Source organism: Phycodurus eques, chromosome 2 (genome assembly GCF_024500275.1).
Source record: "Phycodurus eques isolate BA_2022a chromosome 2, UOR_Pequ_1.1, whole genome shotgun sequence".
Taxonomy (NCBI): Eukaryota; Metazoa; Chordata; class Actinopteri; order Syngnathiformes; family Syngnathidae; genus Phycodurus; species Phycodurus eques.
In genome coordinates this window covers 15,897,547-15,920,854 of record NC_084526.1, presented here as the reverse complement: position 1 = coordinate 15,920,854, position 23,308 = coordinate 15,897,547, and the positions used below count along the sequence as shown (strand labels likewise).

The 23,308-nt window shown below is 41.2% G+C and overlaps 1 protein-coding gene across 3 annotated transcripts in view; it reads left to right on the top strand.

The window, feature by feature from the left end:
• Window positions 1–23,308, top strand: part of LOC133397539 (SH2 domain-containing adapter protein F-like) — a 155,014-nt gene that overhangs the window by 101,230 nt on the left and 30,476 nt on the right. For 2 of the 3 annotated variants that reach the window (XM_061668563.1, XM_061668547.1), the window contains exon 3: window positions 11,818–12,036. In XM_061668563.1, the coding sequence (XP_061524547.1) occupies window positions 11,818–12,036 (219 nt within the window). Of the gene's footprint in view, window positions 1–11,817; window positions 12,037–14,184; window positions 14,284–23,308 lie in introns of all 3 variants that reach the window. The other variant, XM_061668554.1, reaches the window with a different exon arrangement.

The following is a 23,308-nucleotide window of genomic DNA, read 5'->3' as shown; positions in this document are numbered from 1 at the left end:
GCATATCAAACACCTTTTAAAAACAACCAACCAGGATAGTAAAACACAGCTAACTCTACTTTAGTAATGGTGGCGGTAGAGGTAATGTGTACTTTATTTAAATTATTATTATTATTTTGTTGATAAGATTGATTATTTAACCCATCCTGCAGTGGGGAATTTAATTATACCACTCTGTTTTTAACACTTGAACACACGTGCATACGTAAGCAAGGAGATGTCAGAGGTTTGGGCAAATGTTCAAGGACATATCAGCAATTCCAATGTTTCTCATTTGTTGTTGCTGCCGCTGCTACCAATCACTCCCCCCCCTCCCAAAAAAAATTCTGAAAATAAAAATAAAAATCCTTCACTCAGGTTTACACATGTACAGCGGCTGAAATAAGTATTTAATATGTCACCATTTTTCTCATTAAATATATTTCCAGGGGTGCCATTGACATGAAAATTTCACCAGATATTGGTAACAACCCAAGTAATCCATACATACAAAGAAAGTACAAAAAATAAGATCAGAAATTAAGTTGTGTGTAATAATGTGAAATGACACAGGGAAAAAGTATTTAACACGTCAACTGGTATTTATTTAATACTTTGTACAAAAGCCTTTGTTTGCAATGAAAGCTTCAAGATGCCTCCTGTATGGAGAAACTAGTTGCGTGCATTGCCCAGATGTGATTTTGGCCCATTCTTCCACACAAGCAGTCTTCAAATCTGCCATGGTAGGGGCTGCTGTTTTGATTAGCAAGGGAGATTAAAAATTTCAGCAGGTACACGTACTCCATGTTTTTCATCCTGATGGAAAAAGGGGGCCTTCAATTTGAGACCCAAATGGGGTATCGTGTCTATTAAGTAAAAGTGAAATTGAATAGACAATCTAAAAAAGGCTTATTTAAGAAAAATAGAGAGATGGATGGATGGAAGGATGAACAGACATTCAATAGGCAGATAAATGTGTGGATGGATGATAACTGGATAAATGAATGGGTCAACTATGTGGATGGACTGGGTAGATGATGGATGGTGATACAGGAGAGATACAAACAAACAGACTTGACATCCCTTCACAGTTAAGGCTCATGGTCCAAGGTAAGAGGGTTGAAGTGACCATCACTAATGGGCTGTTGACCCCCATTGGGAAGAGGCCATTCCGTGACAATTCTTCACATCCTACGTCCACGTGTCACGAGCCTGCCCTTTGCCCCCGGCACCCTTCCTTCGTGACCACACATGCAGCTTTCCGCTTCACCAAACATGGCGTTGACTGACACGGGCGACTTGTCTTTTGCTTGCCTTTTTGTCTCACTCCCTTTAGTTCCCCAGCTTTCGCTCCCACGTTACGGTGCTCGGTCGGCTTTCTCCAGTGCGAGCTGAACTCCGGGTGCACTCTGGATCTAATCCGTGGCTCTTCTGATCTGCGCCAGAGGAACAATAGCCAGATGCAGAAAATAGCTCGGCTTCAGCACGTCACTGCTCCACATGAAGTCGTGCCTTCAGCGTGTCCTGTTACAGTGTTAGAATTGCATCCTAATAGGATTTTTGTTTGCAGTGAGAAGTGCAATTAATAGTAGCGACTCATGTCCCAAAAAGTGGCATAATTTAGGTTTACAGTTTAGTACAGTTAAATACTGCAATATTTAAAATAGTTCAATTAGATAATAATAGAGTACTAATTGTCATGGTTTCTCATGTAAAAATAGGAAATTACTGCTACAAATATACTACTCGGTGGGCCGCATTAAAGACCGGAGCTGGCCATATACTTTGCCCATCCCTGATCTAACAAATGAATGCCACATGTGGAGTGCGTTTTGATCTACTGCTTAGAATTTGTCCAAGCTTTGCGAGTTACCTGTGCCCTGGTCTGTGTGTGTGTGTATGTGTGTGGGTGGCTGGGTGTGGGTTTGGGTCCCGGCAGTATTCCATAGCAATCTCCACATTCATCTTTTCCATTAACCAGCCCTCACCTCGCTCTTAATGAGCTGTGATTGCGCCCGCGTACCGGCCAGGATGGATGCCCAAAGTGGACGTGGGGAATTTGCATGAGTGAGGCATTGCCTGATCTGGATTAAATCACACACACAAGCAAATTCCCTCAGTGTTGTATTATCTCCACTTTGACAGCCAGTCCGCTTAATTAGTCATTACACCATGCCAGACGCTCACTCCCAATCATGTTTAATGACAGCAAACACACAATTTTCTCCTGAGAACATCTGTCGAAGGACCCAAGCCCACATCTTTATTTAGGAGTGTTTTTAGGGAATGATAGGTAGGGTTGGGCATCGAGAATTGAGAACGTTACGGTTCTCCCGGAATCATTAGAATTGAAAGATTTCGGTTCCCAGTTTCGATGCCTAGTCCTCCAGCCGCGAAGCAGAAGTGGCGAAAACAACGAAGAAGCTGCGTAAACCAACGAAGAAGAATGCGCACGATGACGTGCTTGTGCCCGATGACGTGCTTGTGCCCAATGGCGGCGGCGAACAAAACTGTGTCTTAACTTTGTTAAAATTAATGACCAGTCATATCAGTGCAACACTTGGAATAAGATTATAGTGTGCAAAGGAGGCTTTCACGATGTGTAGGGTCTGACGCCCTCCGAGCCTCAGCCTACACTGCGGGGAGCTTCACTGAAGTCAACTCTCAGTCAATTGGGTGAGTGAAACAATAAAATACATCTATGCCAACATTGAGACAGCTAACAAGGTAAATTTCACCGTAGCAACTTTACATCATTATAAATTGGGACAAAATTCACATAAACATTGTCTCAAAATATTAAATGTATCACAAACACTCACCTTGTGCCTCATCGGTGGATGGGGAAAGGAATCAGCGTCTTATCGCATTTGGTTCCATCCATTAAAAATAAATAAATAGAAATCACCGGTGCCATGTGAAGTTACTTTTTGTGCCAAAATGCTGAGTTCCGTGCGTACCCTTCAAAATAAAAGGCTACAAGCTTAAAACAGGAAGTCAAGTTAAAACTTGCACATATAAACCAGTTGGCGTGATGAAACAGTCCCAAATAACTATTTTAACAATGCTATATTTTACTTTTTGCTGAAACATTAATTAATGAATATTAAGTCAATTGGGTTAGTTCCACACACATTAGTTCATAGGTTTGATATTGATACTGGTTATAAAGAGTCAAATGCTAATTTTGCCCTATGCTGCGGGCTGCTAATAAATGACTTTTATTTAAACCGTGCAAAGGTTTTTTGTTTTTTTTGTTTTTTTATACACAAGACTTATCGTTCGATAAATAAAATGGAGGTGATCATTTTTTCCGGACTCGATAAATTCTCATTGTCGTGGTAACCCGGCATGCGGCTCACACAGCGAGCTGACATTGAGTTAGACGGCTTCCCTGCAAAGTGGCCTGCTACTATAGTGGCTAGGCTAGTACATATTAGCCGCTAGTGGGCTTGTGGACCGCTGGTGGACCGGCGTTGGTGCCGTCCAATACGCCACAGCCTTGCTCCATGCGTAGATCAACACAACAGAGACACTTAATTCAACCACTTATTATGTTCACTAGCCACGACCTATGGAACTAGTGAGCGAAGGAGCTAAACAGCTCACTCAACCTCAGCGAAGTCGTTTAAAACAGCAGCACCTCGCTCTGAGTTGTTGTGTTTGTTAGTCCCCACATAACACACACGGGAAAGTTAACTGTTTATTAACCATAAACACAGTGGCACACATTGTTCAGCCAGCAGTTGACTACAGCGAACATATTTGATTGACAGGGTTTGTCTCCAGCACCTCCAGTGAACACGCCCACACAGTCCTGCAGATCAAGGAAGAGCCTTATTTTTCATGATTTCAGAGCCTTATTTTACATATGTTGATTTTTTTGTTTTTTTTTAACTCAATAAAATTTGGCAGACTTTTTAAAAAGGGCGGCACGGTGATCAACTGGTTAGAGCATCAGCCTCACAGTTCTGAGGTGCGGGGTTCAATCCCCGTCCCCGCCTGTGTGGAGTTTGCATGTTCTCCCCGTGCCTGAGTGGGTTTTCTCCGGGCACTCCGGTTTCCTCCCACATCCCAAAAACATGCATTAATTGGAGACTCTAAATTGCCCGTAGGCATGACTGTGAGTGCGAATGGCTGTTTGTTTCTATGTGCCCTGCGATTGGCTGGCAACCAGTTCAGGGTGTACCCTGCCTCCTGCCCGATGACAGCTGGGATAGGCTCCAGCACGCCCGTGACCCTAGTGAGGAGAAGCGGCTCAGAAAATGGATGGATGAATGGATGGACTTTTTAAAAACACTTTTGCCTGTGGTGTGTCAAATTTACAAGACATTTTTTTGGCCTCTTTAGTGGTTAATGACTCTCTATCTGGGCTCTACACTTGGTCGCACCCTTCTTTAAGGAAGAACCGCATGAGATTCACAGTGACCCGAGATATGACATTTGCAAAATATTTTACTGTGAACAAGATGTTTGTCTGCAACTAGCAGTGGCAGAAAGAAAAGACAAAAAAAAGGCTTTACTTTTGTTTGATCATTTGTTTGACTCAGAGGGGCCAACAGCCAGCTCTTATAGTGAGGGCTTTTAACCATCTTCCCCTGGGAAAGCCACTTAATTTTGCACATTACCAAAACCATATGATTGACATACATTTCAAAACGATTGCATACGTGTAGAGACCAGTATTTGTTTATTTGTTTGTCTGGAGATCGGTTTTAGGGAGGCTACGACAATAAACCTTCACCATAAACACATACTATCAAATATATTTGGGATGGCTTGTCTGGCTGTCTAAGATAATTATTTTTCTTCATTTCAATGCCAATGTTCAAGATTTTTTAGAATTAAAACTTAATTGTTCTTAAAAAGGATGTACTTAAATTATTATGCTCTAATATCATTATATCAGTGGCATAAAATACAACAACAATACTATCGTTTATCGTGATAATTTTGGGAAATATATGTCATTCTAAAAATGTTCTTATCTTGACAGGCCTACTCAAGACTATTAACAATTTTAAAATGTTACTTAAACATAGCCTGTACAGTTAATAGAGATGCTTATATTTGAATAAGAGTGTTTACTATGAGCTGTGTTGTCTTCATATCGCAGTTTTATTTATAACAGTTTACATAATACTGAGCCCTTAAGCCTTCCAAACAGAGCTTTTTCCCTAATGAGGATGGAAGAGTTGTGTTCAAGGGCTGTTGTACAAAGAAGCTTCCCTCACATCATTACTTCTGACTCACTGTCACAGTGTGTTTCTGTTGTTTATAGCTACCGACTGTGTGTAACACTCACTTGTCTGTCTGGCTTTATCTATTGACTGCCTTTCTTTGTCTTCCATCCCCAAGGCCTACGTTCTTCTTCTTCCTCTTCTTCTTCTTCTTCTTCTTCTTCTCCTTCTCTGTCACTTTGTCTGGCTCACCTCCGTCATCACTTTGTGGTCCGTTGTCTCCTCCGGCTTGTTCTCCACCACACAAGTCAGGGAATGAATCTATGTGCATGTCGTTGTCTTGTGAATGGAATTTTTCACGAGCATCTCCCCTCAAGGCCCTCTGGGGGAACCGTAAACGGACACACAATTGTGTATAAAACAAAACACACGCACACACACATGCCCACACAAAAACACAACTTCAAGGTTGAAGAGAATTGACCATTTTCCCCATTGTTACCATTAACTATCACGCAAGTGTAAAAAGAGGATACTGTAAGTTCAATGTTGGAAGACCAAAAACAACCTTGGGAGCTAGCCAGTCAGTGATTAGGAAGCTAGCAGCTGGCTTAGGCTAGCGGCAGCTAATGTTGACGGTCAATGTTCATGGTTTGTGTGTGACATTTGAGGTATATGTCGGTTGTGATCGGCATTCCAATTTTGGTGTCTAGGCCGGTTGACTAGCTTTTTTTCTTTTTTTTACATTGACTGTGACTCAAGAGTTAATGTAATATAAAATGTTAAAACATCAAAACACTTTACCTTTGTGTTGAGGCCAATCTGAGCTAGCCAGTCGACAGTTATCAAGCTGGCAACTAGCTCAAGCTAACAATTTTCAATGGGATAAAGTGGGACCATCTGGTAGACAAAAAAAGACACACACACACACACTTTCTTTGTACAGACAGACCATTAGCAAACATCAATAGCAACACCCACTTATTATTTCATTAGCAAGGCACCCTTGGAGCAAATAATAAAATGTGTCGAATTTTTCTGCAGGCTTTGACTGGGAAAATAATAGCACCACCAGGTTGAAAATTTAAAAATAAACAATTGAAAAGCAGTCATGCAAAAATAAAATCTTAACGTTAAGATTTAAAAAATGACATTTTCAATGGTTTTCAATTGGTTGCTAGGAACAAATGTGTTAAATTCTGTGTGGTTTGCCATTTAGGCTCTTAAGGAAAAGAGTTAACATTTTCTTTTAATGAATACCCTCTCCCAAAATCAGTCCATATTCATCCACAGCCAAAATCGCGACACGGTGTCCATTGACAGCACTGTTCATCCACGGCTGTCGAAAAGCCATTAGTATTCTGGGGGTGCACGCCGCCTCACGGGTCTACTCACCAAGCGGAAAGACAGTCAACACCAAGGCCGCCGCGGGTCAGGGAGCAAGCACCTTTCCTTGTCAGCCGCGTGCCTGACTAACACCTTACGTGCCATCATATAACTCCCACCTCAGCTGCTATGCTGGACTATCACACCAAGTTGATAACTGGATGTTACTTACATGCCCTTCAGCTACTTAGGACTGTGTTCTCACATCTTAATTACAAAATTTTTAGTCAGCATTCACACAGCGTTTTAGGAGACTTACTTAGGGCGTTGATATTAATGTGCATCTGGCAGCAATTGAATGTATTATCAGTTAATTCAGGGCGACGTTACCATCCACGCAATTGGTGTATTTTCATACCCATCAGTGCATTAAAAAGCCAATTGAAATATTAGTAGTATATTTTTTTCTGTAGAAACAGAAACACAGTCTCTCACTAAAGTGAGTACACACTGACATTGTATTTTATTACATATTTTCATGGAACATCACTGAAGAAATTAAACTTTGCCTGAATGTAAAGCAGTCAGTATATAGCTTGTATAACAGTGTTAATTTATTGTAATGTATTAATATTAATAATAATAATAATAATAATTTATTTATTTGTAACTCAACACAGCCATTAATGTCTAAACCACTGGCAACAAAAGTGAGTATACTCCTAAGTGAACATAGGTGTCACCTTGGTCCCATCCATCCATTCCACAAATCCAAAATGTGAACAGCATGATAAAGAGGACTGTTTAAATACCAACTGACAAATCTAACTGAAGCAGGAAATGTATTTGTCGATTCCTGGATCAAACACCATTTGTGAGTTTTGCCATTCAGCTCCTTCTTAGAGAGCAGCAAAATTTGCAAAAAAGTTCTGAAACATTAAACAGTTGGAAATGCACATTCAAAAGTTTACAGAGAGACATTTACAAAGGAAAATTGCGCTTTTGTGTGTGTGTGTGTGTGTGTGTGTGTGTGTATGTGTGTGGGTGTGAAAATGGAAAATGAAGTTTGAGACATCTGATTTAACATCGGCCTTAAAATGAGTTATTCAGTTTTTACTCTAACTTTAATGATTTATATTTAAATTCTTAGTAGCCCACAATTTAAGTATTAATCTTGGGCTAAGTGCAATATAACGTTTTCACTTCTGTTTTACGATTGACGGGCGACCAGTCCATGTTGTACCCTGCCTCTCGCCAAAAGTCATCTGGGATAGGCTCCAATTCAGTGCAAGTGCTATATAAAATGGATGGATGAAGGACTGGAGACTGTGATGTCGCATACTTATTCAAATATTCCTGACTATAAGCTTAATTACCTACACTAATCAATAATCAAATTGAATTGTACCACTATTTATGTTTAAATTACCCGAGTACCTCAACGCATGGATGTAGACGATTGTGACATATCCTATTAGGCCTCCTCCAGTTGTTTATTATACCATGTACATTGGCAGAAACAATCATAAATACAGTAGCTATAATATAACATTTAGGGAGGAGGGAGTCTAGTTGTGGTAGGCAATGAAAACCCTTGATACATCTGACTGGCTTTGGCTTTATGCTCACATTCTGGTGACTGCTTTTTATCGTGTGTGTAAATGGTTTAAAGGTTGAATGGAGTTTGCTGTGCTGTTGCCCCCACCGCCCCACCCCTCGTACAAACTACTCCTTTCTGTGGCATTTAACAGATGCTTGTGGTCACTGCTGCTGCAGCTCTAATGAAGCACAATTTCTTCACTTTTAAAACAATTGCAGCACTCAACAACTTTCCGACTGACTAATCAGAATTTAGCCGCAGTGCTCCCATTTTACTTTTTAAAGCACCAGTAAGGTTTGAACTAGTAGAAGAGTATATGCAGCATCTGGACAGGAAGTGGGGCTTCCTGCTGGGGGCGGGGTAGATTAAGGTGGGGGTGCATGGGCACTTACCTTAAACACAGAGGTCAAACACTACGGCTGTGTTGCAACATGCAAGTCGTTCTATGTCATGCCAGTCACTGTAATTTTCTTAGACAGATGTGTCCCCACCCAGCTCTCCACAATCAAGCCTCAACATGAGCTAGTACAGAAGGACGGAAGGAAGCCAGCATGGAAGGAATTGGATCCATTATCCTTCCTTTTTTATTTTTATTTTTTTATTCCACTTCTCATTAGGGTCGAGGGTGGGCCAGAGCCTATAGGCCTTTTCACACTGCACAGAGCTTGAAAACGCCATTCATTGTCTATGTGGTGATGAGGCAAACCGACGGAACAGCGTGCCGGGTGGGATATGGCCGCTGCGGCAGTGCGGTGAAGCAGGCTATAGTGAAAAAGTATGGGAAAAACTCTAAGCAGTCTCAAAATAGCTGGAACTTACAAATGAGCCTAAAATCTTGTAGATCCTGCTGTGGGATAAACTTATTCCTTATTTCTTACTTCCGCTCGTCATCTCGTCCTACTCTTCCTCAGTAAAAGTAAAGCTTTTCGTTGTAACGCTGACAAAACCATATTCATAAATCCTATTTCCTGTTCAAACAAGTGGGAAGAAGCACCATTTCTTGTTTGATTGCTTGGCTACCAGCAACAAATATGGAAAGCTTGAGCTAGGCCGCCGTCCTCCCTGTGCCCTACCCTCCGGTGAATGCCACGCAAAACAAGTGTCGTGTGAAATCCCTGTATCACAGCTCGCACTTTGGCAAAAGGATGGACACGCCCTACACTGGTTGCCTAGCCAATGGCAGCCCACATATAGACAAAAACAACCATTCACACTCACATTCACGCCTAAGGACAATGTACAGTCTTCAAATTTGGGAATGTGGTTGGAAGATGGACTACCTGGGAAAAAAAAACAACATAAAATTACAGGGAGAACAGGCAAACTCCACAATGAGATGATGTTCTATCAGAAACTCAGACCCGGATCTTCTTACTGTGAGACAGATGTGCGGACAATTACACTGCAAAAACTGGGATGTCTACTCATCATCCGCCCTGGACTATCACGATACCAAAGGGTAAAACCAGGGTTTTTCAAAAACTAAAAATAACCCCTGATAGAAAAAAGGTTTCCCACCCGTGGATGAAAAGATGCCTTCGCTACTCTCTTCCTATTTGCTCCTCTGTTGAAGGCGTTAGACCTCAGGATGTGGTAATCCCGCGGATATTACCAGCAAGATCAAAGAGTGTGAGTGTGCCTAATGTGGACTTATGCCATGGACACGGATCCAGGCAGCTTCACTTCACCTCCACCGCCCCATTAGGCTCCCAAACGCATCGCTCGCAAGAGCTCCCACCGGGCTAAGAGGCAATTATGCAGCAGTGGCGGCGTAATATTTCATTCCCTTCACATGGTGGACGCTAACGGCTTCATGAAGAATAGGAGGGCAGTCGCAGAAAATGGGAGCTCTCAAGGGCATGGTGGTTCATTAGGAGTGTCGCTTTACAGAGGGATGAAAAGATGTGAGTTCGTCCTGCTTTAGGTCAGGTGGACTTGAGGAGATTCACAACATATAGTAGATGTCATGGCATTTTAAAATGGCACCAGAAGGATCTACCTAATTTTGGTGGATCAAATGCAAAAAATTTTACCCTGCCACCTATACAGCAGATTATTTTGTCTGTTTTCTGTTTGATTTGTTTTTCTAATTTTTGCAGTGTCTGTTAAAAGTGCGATGTCAGTTGTCCACTCATTGTCCTCCAGCAGCAAAGTATACTCGCATGAACTCTTTGATTTCTCTCAAAAGTGGAAAAAAAAAGAAACACAATTTGTCCCCTGCTGAGCCATCGGATTTCTGTGTGAAGTAACAGGTCATCATTTAACTCACTGACTTTTTCAGCTTGTAGTGCACTACCCAGTGGGTAGTTAGCATGGAAGCTTGTGTGGCATGTTCTGAAATGTATCTCCACATAGTGCCACTGTGGCCTTGCTCCACAAATGAGAGACACAGAATTTTTTCACAGTGGTAAAAATATAAGTTGTCCTCCCATTCACTGTGAAATTTATGTTTTCGTTCTTTTGTCTGACATGTGTTTGGGGGGTTAATCATCTCAACGTTGTTGTGCCTACTACTATGGTTTGATCACGTGCTACAATATGACCTTTGAACGCTACTGTTTTTTGTGGTCCTATAATATTGTCATTTCCAACTTTAAACCAGTTTAAAAAGAAGAGCAACAAAAATGCTAGAGTCAGCACACTGTTACGTGGGTCTTTTTTTTTGTTTTAGAATAGCAACATGAAAAAATTAAGAATCACACTGGTGAACTATTTTTAGAGCAGGCTCCGGGCACTCCAGTTTCCTCCCACATCCCAAAAACATGCATAAATTGGAGACTCTAAATTGCCCGTAGGTGTGGCTGTTAGTGCGAATGGTTGTTTGTTTGTATGTGCCCTGCAATTGGCTGGCAACCAGTTCAGGGTGTACCCCGCCTCCTGCCCGATGACAGCTGGGATAGGCTCCAGCACGCCCGCGACCCAAGTGGGGAGAAGCGGCTCAGAAAATGGATGGATGGATGGATTAGCCATCCTGCTAATAGATGCCATGAATAATCTTTTCAAGACAAATACAGTAAATTCCTCCCTTTTTAAATTCGGGAACAGAAAACATTTTTTTTAAGTATAATTATCTCAGTGCACGGACGCTATCATTCACACGCGGACATTAAAGGGTTAACTGCTGAAATAGATTGCGAACAAAAACAGCAGCACTTGCCAAAGCATATAAACGGTCTCTTAGATAAATCCATGTGGAAACTTTCCAGATGTTTGAAATTGTGCAGTTTCAGAGATGATTTTAATGATGATGATATTTAATGAGGTTTTAATGACAAGTGTGGGCTCTCCATGGTGTTGTGTTTGTTCCATTTTTTCCACCCCGTCTGCTTCTAGGCTTGCTGTTCCTATTAATTTTTTCCTAATTAGTCCTTTTTATTTTGTTTTAAACCCCACCTTCATTTTACATGAACTTTCATATGTAACATTGTTGAGAATTATTTCAAAATGTATTTGTACAAATAAGGCCTCCCCATATTAGTTACAAAAAAAGAGGCTCTTTGGAATTGAAAGATCACTACAGACAAGCTGATAGACAGTGGCACATTCTTTTTATAACTCAAAGACAATGGACATGGCTTCTGCTACTGTTTGTTGGCACATGTGAGTGGTTTGCATATCATGTGAACCTGTAGAGAAGTCCAAAAATATTAAATCAAACCAGACCAAACATCATAAAGTTTTATATCAGAACAAGAACAATAATAGCCACTCTTTTCTTTTCCTGGTCTTTAGAAATCCGATCCAGCGGTCGCGGGTCGAAGGACGGCGGCACCAAGCAACTTCCCCTGTACGACACCCCGTACGAGCCCACCGAGAACGGCGGAGACTCAGACCCCGAGCGCTCTCGCTGCCCCCGAGAGAGTCGACTGCCTCAGGACGACGAGCGACCGCCCGAAGAGTATGACCAGCCCTGGGAGTGGAAGAAGGAAAGGATTTCCAAAGCCTTTGCAGGTATATGTCAGATGAGATTTATGTTTTGAGGTTGCTGGCAAAGTGCCTCCAACAACACGATGATGTATGTGATGTTGCAAAATGTCTATAAAACAAGGCAGAAGGTAGTCAGGTGGCATACCTCAATGCATAAATCATCTTGATTGAGTAGTACTCCCTTAAAGCTGTCTTTTCCACCAAGCAGTACAGTTCGTTACTGCCCAGATATTTTTTACTTTTTTATTGTTAAAAATAAAATAGCATATCTGGACAAAATGCAGTCAGTTGAGTGGTCAACAGAGAATCGCCAACATAATGGGATGAACTCTAACATGCATTTTTAAGAGAGAGTTGATTTTCTTTTTCTTTTTTTTTCTTGTGGGAGCATATCATTGTCAAATTCTTTTAAATAGCATACTAATTTTTGGCAGGCGGCACGGTGGACGACTGGTTAGCACATCCGCCTCACAGTTCTGAAGCCCTCGCCTATGTGGAGTTTGCATGCTCTTCCCGTGCCCGTGTGGGTTTTCTCCGGGGACTCTGGTTTCTTCCCACAACCCAAAAACATGCATGGTAGGTTAATTGAAGACTCTAAATTGCCCGTAGGTATGAATGTGAGCGTGAATGGTTGTTTGTTTATATGTGCCCTGCGATTGGCTGGCAACCAATTCAGGGTGTTCCCCGCCTCCTGCTCGCAGTTCGCTGGACTAGGCTCCAGCATACCCGCGATGCTTGTGAGGATAAGCGGTGTAGAAGATGGACGGCTGGATGGATGGATTTTTGGCATTCTCACACAGTATTATCTTATATGTGGCTCAGTAGGTAGAGCAGGTCGTGTCACTGGTTCGAGTCCTGGCTACGACTGTCCGCATGTCGAAGTGTCCTTGGGCAAGACACTGAACCCTAATTTGCTCCCAGTGGTCCTGGCAGCACCTTGCATGGCAGCAGTCACCCATTGGTGTATGAATGTGTGTGTGAGTGGGTGAATGTGAGGCTTTGTACAGCGCTTTGGGCACTGTGATGGTGTGTGATGCTATATAAGTGCAGTCCATTTACCATTTTACCATCTTGATGAAATGTAATCTGTTGATTACTTGACAGCGAATCATCACGTCAAGAAGAGGAATAAGAAGAACTCAAACATACGTTTTTAAGATGAAAGTTAATCTAAAATGATTTTTTTTTTCCATCATCAAAAGCCATAAAACAGTATGGCGGTTTTTTGTATTGTCTCTCAGTATTATGTATCTAAAGGGTGGCTGAGGTCCACTAATTCATCAACAGAGAAACGTCACTTTGTAACTTAGTGTGGAAAGAATTTTAACATGTTTATTTTCACAAAATCAAGATTGTCACCAATGAATTTTTGGTTATTCGAATGACAGAAGTCATAAAATAGTAAAAAAAAAAATTTGTAATCTCACTCACTATTACGGATGGTATTTTAAGAGTAGACACAATGCGAGATTGGTTAACAGCGAATCATCACTCAGGTTTGAATTCAAGAATAATAGCAAAGTTAGGATGTGTTAACTCGCAAGCCTTGGGTAAGCTCATTTGCTAACTTGGCATGGAAGGACAGCAAAGGATGATAAGATGTTCTGAACTCCTGCTTCCATGTCATATTGAGTAGAGTAATGCTTCCCAGAGTAGTTGCCATATAGCGTGGATGTGGGCCTTAGCTGACGTCATGGAGTCTGTCTTTAGACAGCAAAGTATTTGCCTGGATACGCTAACCTCAACTGAGGAACAATTCCAATCGACAAAAATCTTCATCAATTAATCGACCAATCGATTTGTACGGCCATCAGAAGTGAACTGGACTGTACCACTTGGTGGAAACGTAATTTTCTCTGTTGCTTCACTAACACTAGCATCTGTTCTTCCTACTTTAACTCACTCCGTATCTCTTTTCTAATCAGCTGCCATCCTGTTTATTCGCAGGTGTTCGTCCTTCTGCTGTTTTCCCTTTTAAACAAAGGGCGTGGTATACATACTGTATTTGTTTATATAGGCAGCTGCATGTAAGGCCAGGATGGCTAAGGCAGCCATAACATCAAAACAGGGCTGTTCTAGACAAATAAACATGCACCAAAAACATTATATCATATTTAATCAGCCTTACATATATATGTGTATATATATGTTCTTTTCTGTATCCTTGAACAGCTCTGCTTTGTTATGACTGCATTAGCTACGAGGGCTCTGTAAGTGGCACTGGATCAGTTCCCCACAGAAGAAAGGACTGCACTTCTAAATCCCCCACAGGTACCACCACTGTGCGACTGGGCCTCTTTGTCTTTGTATTTGTGTGTTATGTGTGCGTGTGTGTGCGTGTGTTTTAATATGATGTTTTAACCATAAATCATGCGCTCAATTTGGGATTCATGCAGGGGGAAAATGCCCTCAGGTTATGGTCTTTTGATTAATAGGATGAGAAAAGGTCGGCCTCTTGAAGTGAAAATCAGCTGGCTTAGAAGATGTGCGCCACTGGAATTACATTAGAAGCGGGAGCGTGAAGGCAACAAGTGTGGAAAATATTGCCACATTTATTGAGAATCATATCATATTCTATTGATTATACCTATTTGAAGGCAAAACTTTAAAGCCTGATTGTTCATCCACGTATGAATGTGTGATTAAGTGTTAATGCCTGCATCCTCATGATGATTTCATTGCTCATGAATAATAGGTGTAATTTTAAGTGAGGGTTCCCTGATTTACGACGGAGTTTTGTGCGTATGGTTGCAACATAAGCCATGTTGTACTTAAGTCGGAACGAGCAGTAGTCAATCACTCTCATATGCTAACGAGTAGTGTAGTTGTAATCACAGTGAATATTTGTATGCCAAACAGGCCAGAAATATAAAACAAACAAATATAAATCAGTAAGTAAAGCTGTAACTCATTGTGATAATGTATTCTCACTGTTGCATGAGCTAGTTCATTGCGTGCCGCTCGTAACCTCCAAACTTTGTCTGTTGGGACCGTCAGAAACCGAGACCCCTATGTATGTTTGAAACAATCAGCTAGTTTATGAGCTTTTTGGTTTTAGGATGGTGTTCGTAAAGAGAAATGTGTGACAATAAACCATAGAACCAGAAATGGACCTTGCTGCGACATTGTGAAGGGTCCGGCTGGTCGGTACAATATGTGAAATTCATTTTAAATTTCAGCCAGCACTGTGAACTACTGGGTGCCATATCTGCCTCACAACCAAGAGGTCCTGGGTTTGAGTTGGGTAGTTTGTATGTCCTCCCTGTGCTTATAAGGCTTTTCTTCGGGTACTCCGGATTCCTCCACTTTTTCAAAAACATGCATGCTAATGTTCATTGACAAGTCTAAATTGTCCATAGGTGTGACTGCGAGAGTAAATTGTTGTCTGTATGTGCCCTGCGATTGGCTGGCAACCAGTCCAGGGAGTACCCTGCCTTTTACCCAAAAGTCACTTGGGATAGGCTCCAGCTCACCTGCAACCCAAATGAGGACGAGACTTATAGAAAACAATGCATGGAAATTTTACCCAAGGATTTACGTTAAGACATAAATATTGGAAAGGTTTAATATTTCCGATTGTCGGCTCGACTGGTTTCTGAGGAGATTGGAGACGAAAAATCACTCTTCACACCCCACACAGCAGGATAATTCTTCAGGATAATCTTGAAAAAAAGACAATCAGGCCTTTGATGAATTTGATCTGGCCCAAATTGGATTCATTACCAGTATGTGTGTACCTGGATTTATAGACATAAATATAGTATACCCTAATTCTCCTCCATTGTTATTGTTTTGTTCTGATTAATGCGTTTAGTCCAGTGTGGTTTTGTTACTTCGATGCGGTACTGTATTGAAGGTAAAACCTAACTGCCCAGCCAAACCGTCAATATTTAAAATGGACAATTTTAATAGCATATCATCATACACTAATTTCCATCTTTTTTCCCCTCTGGATTCTTCCTCTCGCCTATTGCAAGTCCCTGGAAGACGTCACATCTGAGCGTCTGTTTACTCTTATCATTAACATCATCGACTTGCTTTTCATCATCGCCACTCCCCCCCTGTTTTTTGTTTGTTTGTTTTTTTACTGCCGTTGATGTTGTTTCATTTGTGCTTTGCAATTGTCATGAATTTCATTTTGTGATTTTGCAAAAAAAAAAAAAAAAAAAAAGAGGCTTAGGGGGAGGGTGTTTGATGCATCCGTGCAGATAATAGTCTCTCTCTCTCTCTCACACACTCTCTCTAAGACACTGACAATGTAACAGGGATGAAAACATCCTTTCGGTCTTTTGTACTTTGATTTGAAATATCTCAAAAAGTAACCATTGGCGTAGCAATTGCAACACGCCGAATTTCTGTTTATAGTGGCCGTGGATGTTTAGATGTGAAATGGGTGGAGGCGTCGTTTGGGCTGGAGGCCTTTATTTGTATTTTTCATACATTAGACAATATTAGCAGCAGTACATTACAATTCACGTCGAGGGAAACTTGAATTTAAATAAAATAAGTACTAGTATGTAGAAATGCACCAAAAAGTAAAATGAGAGAAATGTTTCACGATTTAAAACAGTTCCTTTGTGTCTTAATAAGAGAGTCTCTCACTTTCTTTGGTCAAAATACACCAAGGATGCAGAATTACAATACACTTAACACACTCATAACATTACAGTTGAAATTAACCTTTTTGGGGGGAGGGCTCAGTTCTGTCTCCTGCAAATGAGACACTGCTCACTCCAGTTACCTGTACAGCAGGCCCAGTGGTATTTCTTTACCATGATGACAGTACTGTAGGTCGAGCTGGTTTGTTGTGACTTGTTGAGCCGCTACTTGTTCTCAAGGAGCCCAGGGTCTGAAGAGTAAAGCCGGCCCCCATAATGATAGTAAAAGCATAATTTGTATTTTTATTCATGGAGGTAGAATCTCATCCTCATGCTGCAAAATTTCCATCCATTAATTTTCTGTAGTGCTAATCCCCATTTGGCTCGCTGCTGAGGTGGAGCCGATCCCAGCTGACTGTGGGTACACTCTGGACTGATTACTAGATGATTAAAGGGCACATGTAGACAAACAACCATTCATGCTCACATTCACACATACAGACAATGCAGAGCAGGGGTCACCAAATGTTTTGAGATTGAGAGCTACTTCCAGGGCACTGTTTAATGCAAAGGGTTACCTCTTTGATACACACTTAGGAAATAACAAATTTGTTCAAATTACCTTTCATCAAGGTAATAATGATAGTCACCTACGTGATGACACTGACCATGTTAATGATTTCTCACAATAATTATGAATAATGATTTAAGACTGTAGGAAACATACATAGCAGTATGCAACACTTTATTTCCATGTTGATGATCCCTGATGAAGGCTATGTTCACACTGCAGGTCGATTCCAATTTTTTGGCCCAATGGAACATGTATCTGATTTTTTTTCATGTCGATGTGCACAGTACAATTCCGATTTTTTTCATAGCTGACACAGTCCTCTTTCATATGTGGATATAAATCAGATATGTATGCGACGCGAGTGCAGTCTGGATGCTCAAAGAACGTGTATCCAACCTGGACGTCATCAAAGGGCGTCACAATTGTTCGACAAAACGGCAACGGTGGACGAAGCAGCAGAAAACAGTCAGTGGTGAAAAGAAGATGCTTTAGAACTGATACATATAAGAAAATGTTGGCTCTGGTTGCAGAAAACCCTAGAAATCGCCACAAATGTGTCATGACGAGACCTACGCGAGGCGCCGTATTTACTTATGTCAACACGGCGCCTTGTGTTCGCGCACATGCGCAATGTGACGTCCTGTTTTGTGCGCATGCGTGTAACGTCACGGATGCGTTCCGTCTACAGTAGAAGTCACATTTGTTTTTTTAATGTAATGACTACATTAAAAGATCGGATTTAACAAAAAATCCAAATTGGGCATCATGCCCTGCAGTGTGAACATAGCCTTAGAGTCTTCACTGAACCTTACATGCATTTTTTTTTAAACTGTGCGAGGAAGCTGGAGTACCCGGAGAAAACCCACGAAAGCACGGGGAAGAACATGCAAACCCCACACTGGAAGGCTGTAGCCAAGATTTGATCCCAGCACCTCAGTTGTGAGGTCGAACAGTACAACTGCCTGCTGCTGAATTTCACTTCACAACACAAAAACCCCACAATAACTTGGCTGGACATTCGAGTATGTGATGTTTTTCAGCTGCTAATGTAAACTGTCAGTGCACACTAATCTGTGCATCCAACAACAGTGAAGCTCTGCTGAGCGTTTGGCTTTGATATTATCGTGCTTCTCTATAGACTGGCAGATGGACTCTGGCTGTAGTTTGAAAGTGGCTCCTGGATCTTTGCCCAGCATAGCTTCTCTGTCATGGGGGCAGTATCATGTAACGAAGCCAAATTTTATTATATACAGTGGGTAGGGAAAGTATTCAGACCCTCTTAAAATTTTCACTCTTTTTATATTGCAGCCATTTGCTAAAATCATTTATGTTCATTTTTTTCCTCATTAATGTACACACGGCACCCCATATTGACAGCAAAAAACAGAATTTTTGCAGATTTTATTAAAAAAGAAAAACTGAAATATCACACAGCCATAAGTATTGAGACCCTTTGCTCAGTGTTTAGTATAAGCACCCTTTTGAGCTAATACAGCCATGAGTCTTTTTGGGAATGATGCAACAAGTTTTCCACACCTGGATTTGGGGATCCTCTCCCATTCCTCCTTGCAGATCCTCTCCAGTTCTGTCAGGTTGGATGGTGAACGTTGGTGGACAGCCATTTTCAGGTCTCTCCAGAGATGCTCAATTGGGTTTAAGTCAGGGCTCCGGCTGGGCCATTCAAAAACAATCACGGAATTGTTCTGAAGCCACTCCTTTGTTATTTTAGCTGTGTGCTTAGGGTCATTGTGTTGTTGGAAGGTGAACCTTCGGACCAGTCTGAGGTCCTGAGCACTCTAGAAAAGGTTTTCGTCCAGGATATCCCTGTACTTGGCCGCATTCATCTTTCCTTCGATTGCAACCAGTCTCCCTGTCCCTGCAGCTTAAAAACACCCCCACAGCATGATGCTGCCACCACCATACTTCACGGTTGGGACTCTATTGGACAGGTGATGAGCAGTGCCTGGTTTTCTCCACACATGCCGCTTAGAATTAAGGACAAAAAGTTCTATCTTGGTCTCATCAGACGAGAGACTCTTATTTCTCACCGTCTTGGATTTTTAACAAACTCCATGCGGGCTTTCATGTGTCTTGCACTGAGGAGATGCTTCCGTCGGGCCACTCTGCCACAGTGATCTTTGGGTTCTTCTTTACCTCTCTCACCAAGGCTCTACTCCCCCGATTGCTCAGTTTGGTCCGATGGCCAGCTCGAGGAAGGGTTCTGGTCGTCCCAAACGTCTTTCATTTAAGGATTATGGAGGCCATCGTGCTCTTCGGAACCTTAAGTGCAGCAGAATCTTTTTTTTGTAACCATGGCCAGATCTGTGCCTTGCCACAATTCTGTCTCTGAACTCCACAGGCAGTTCCTTTGACCTCAGGATTCTCATTTTCTCTGACATGCACTGTGAGCTGCAAGTTCTTATATAGACAGGTGTGTTGCTTTCCTAATCAAGTGCAATCAGTATAATCAAACACAGCTGGACTTCAACGAAGGTGTAGAACCATCTAAAAGATGATCAGAAGAAATGGACAGCACCCGAGTTAAATATATGAGTGTCACAGCAAACGTTATGAATAGTTATGGCTGTGTGATATTTCAGTTTTTCTTTTTCAATAAATCAGAAGAGATTTCAAGAATTCTGTTTTTTTTTTTTTTGACAATATGGGGTGCTGTGTGTACATTAATGAGGAAAAAAATTGACTTAAATTATTTTAGCAAATGTCTGCAATATAACAGAGTGAAAAATCTAAGGGGGTCTGAATACCTTCCGTACCCACTGTAGTTTAGGGATGTTTGATACCACTACCAGTACTCAGCCTTGAGTATACAGCGATACCACCAGTACTTTTGACACATAAAATCTTAATGAACACAATGACAGATAATTGTGACCAAAGACCTGACTTTCTGACACACATGATGATTTCCCGATGTGTCCAACGGCCGCAGTATAGCGCCAACTACTGGAGCGAAAGACTCACTCGATGTCACATTTTTTTGTTGTACGTATGAGTGGCTGATATCAGCAGCTTTCACGAGTATCAGTTCTCGCATATCCCTAAAATAGTTATGATATCACAGTATGGGAAAATTCAGAACCGCTCGCAACAAAAGATTTACTTGTTTTTTTTATTTCAAACTTGATAGGTGGGCAGTCACTCCAGAGACCCAATTATTTTCCCATAATATGCCCCCCTTTAAGAATATATTCAACTCTTTTATCTCTGCTTCGATAAGAGATGCAGTCATCTCAGTTATGCTGCCTCTCCCTCATTATGTCGCCGTCAAGCTGCACTCACTGACATTTGTTTACTGACACTTCAACTCATATTTAAAGCCCTCGTTACATGTCTCTATTTTATTATGCCAGTGGCAGCCAGGCCATTAAAGATGTCCTTTAAAAAAAAGGAAGCTGCAGCTTAAAAGTACTTTGATCCATCTGTATGTTTCTAAATGCAGGACGTAGAAACTGATGTGAATTGAATCCAAGCCTCGTCATCTGAGGCTTCGTCCTCTGCCAGGTATTGAAACATGCTTAGAGCTGAACATCAAGGAGCCTTTCTCCATATCAAGGCCTGAGATGGCATAATTCATATTTTTGGGATGTGCAGTGGAAAAAGATCTGATGTCTGCAGCCAGCTTACGATCCGCCGTCAAAAGATGCATCCTGATTTCGTGGCCATTTGGGAGACGCTTCTTTTTAACCATTCGTCGCTATGGATTCCCTCAGAAATTCCTTATCAATGTTGAGGAATGCTTTTGCCAAGCAAAAATGTCAGCGATAGAGATTAATTCAGGACCATAACAGAGCGGTGGGACAAAGCATCAATATCGCAAAGGATAAGGAATAAAAATGATATTGTGATGTATCACTGTTTAGATACCGTACCAAACACCCATAAATGGATGATTAATATTTCTATGTATCATATCGTCATTTGATACAATACTATGTATGGATACTCCAGCGTGTGGACAAAAGATAGTTGTTTAAATGCATCTTATCATTGTCTGTTACGAATACTGTAATGATACACCAGCAGATAGCACTATGTATAGTAGCTTTCTTTGTTACACTAAGCCAACATATGGCCAAAATATTGATATTTCTATGTAATATGTTCTTTGGTACAACAGCACAGAGAAATGTGGTTTATATGGTTATCAATCATATTGTTGTCTGTTATTACACGGTTTCAATACACCAGCATATCGACAAAAGCTCGTTATCAGTATGTATATCAACACACTAGCAGATAGACGCAAAATCGATATCACTATGTATTGGAGTGTTTGGTAAAATTAACTCGTACATGGACAAAATATCACCATCAGTAGCAAAGTAGAATATTGTATCGATACATGACCATATGAACACATTTTATATACCAGTAAACCAATAAATGGACAAAAGACCAATCTTGGCTGATAGCTGCATATGGACAAAAGATCAAGATCCTTATGTATCACATTGTTTGGTATAGCAATGTATCAATGCACTCGCAGAGAGACTAAATATCGATATCGGAGCGTATCGTATGCTTTAGTGCACATGTCGAAAACAAGGCCCAGGGGCCAAATCCAGCCAGGCGCATCATTTTATGTGGCCCACGAAAGCAAATCATGTGCATCAACTTCCATGATTCTTGCTCAAATCTGTACCGAAATTTCAAATTGTCATATGTAACAATTAATAATGTTGCGATATTGACAGCATTTTTTTGGTACCAAAACCTTTTTTATAGTTCTTGAATAATAGTTGAATTACTAACTATTAAAACGGATTTAAAAAAAATAGTTATCCATCAATTTGCTGTTGTGTGTGTGTGTGTGTGTATATATACCGCATTTTCACGACCATAAGGCGCACCGTATTAAAAGGCACAGTCTCAGTTACGGGGTCTATTTCTGTATTTAACACATACATAAGGCGCAGCCTTATTATTGGGCGCAGGCATGGTAAAACATACGCTAGCTTAAAACATACGGTAGCATGCATGCACGCTAAAACATACGCTAGCATGCATGCTTTTTTTTTAAAAAGGCAGCAGGAGCAAAACTGAGTTCGGTTGTACTTTATTGAAGCATTTAACAATGTATTTTTATTTTTTATTTTTTGATCAATCCTCATTCACAAATCCATCAAAGTCCTCATCTTCTGTATCCGAAATGAACAGCTGGGCAAGTTCTCCATCAAGCATGCCGGGTTCCCTCTCGTACTCGTCGGAGTCAGTCTCGTTGCCGGGGGGGCTGTTCATCAATGATGACGGCGTTTTTCTGCTTCCTCCACTTTCGGACCATGGATTCGTTGATCTTGAATTCTCTCGCGGCTGCTCGATTCCCATGTTCCTCCGCGTAACTGATAGCTTGCAGTTTAAACTGTGCTTCATAAGCGTGTCTCTTCGTAGGTGCCATTTCCGGGGGTCCTTAGCCAAACTGATGTTGTTTTGCACAATACACATACCGGCGCTATATACCTACTGGGGGCGTGCCTTTAGCGTCCTCATTCACGCGCACCCTTCCCCTTTAACGTCCGCATGCTGTCCTCACTCACGTCCATCTCCCTCTATATAAGCAGCGTGTGGCCAGGAAATGCTCCCAGTCAGTCAAGCGGAGCGCTCATCACACAACAACATTTACAGATTTTGGAACTCGGTGCACACATAAGGCGTGCCGCATTATAAGGCACCCCGTCCATTTTGGAGAAAGTTTAAGACTTTTAAGTGCACCTTATGGTCGTGAAAATACGGTGTGTGTGTATATATGTGTGTATATATATATATATATATATATATATATATATATATAAATATGATGAGTCACAGTTGTAACGGCCCTCTACTACGATAACGATATGGCCGATACGATATTGTAGTGTTGTTTGGTACAACATACTGTACCAATAATAAATGGATAGAAGATTAATATTGTCATGTAATGTAGCTTGGTATATTGCATTGATCCACCAGCATATGGAAAAAAAACATATTACTGTGTGTCATATTACGATACCACATTGCCTACATCAGCATGAAATATTTGTGCTTTCTTCTGAAATCCAAAGATGTCAATCCATAACTGCCCCCAACACTGCGTATCTACACACATTGTATCAACAGTTGT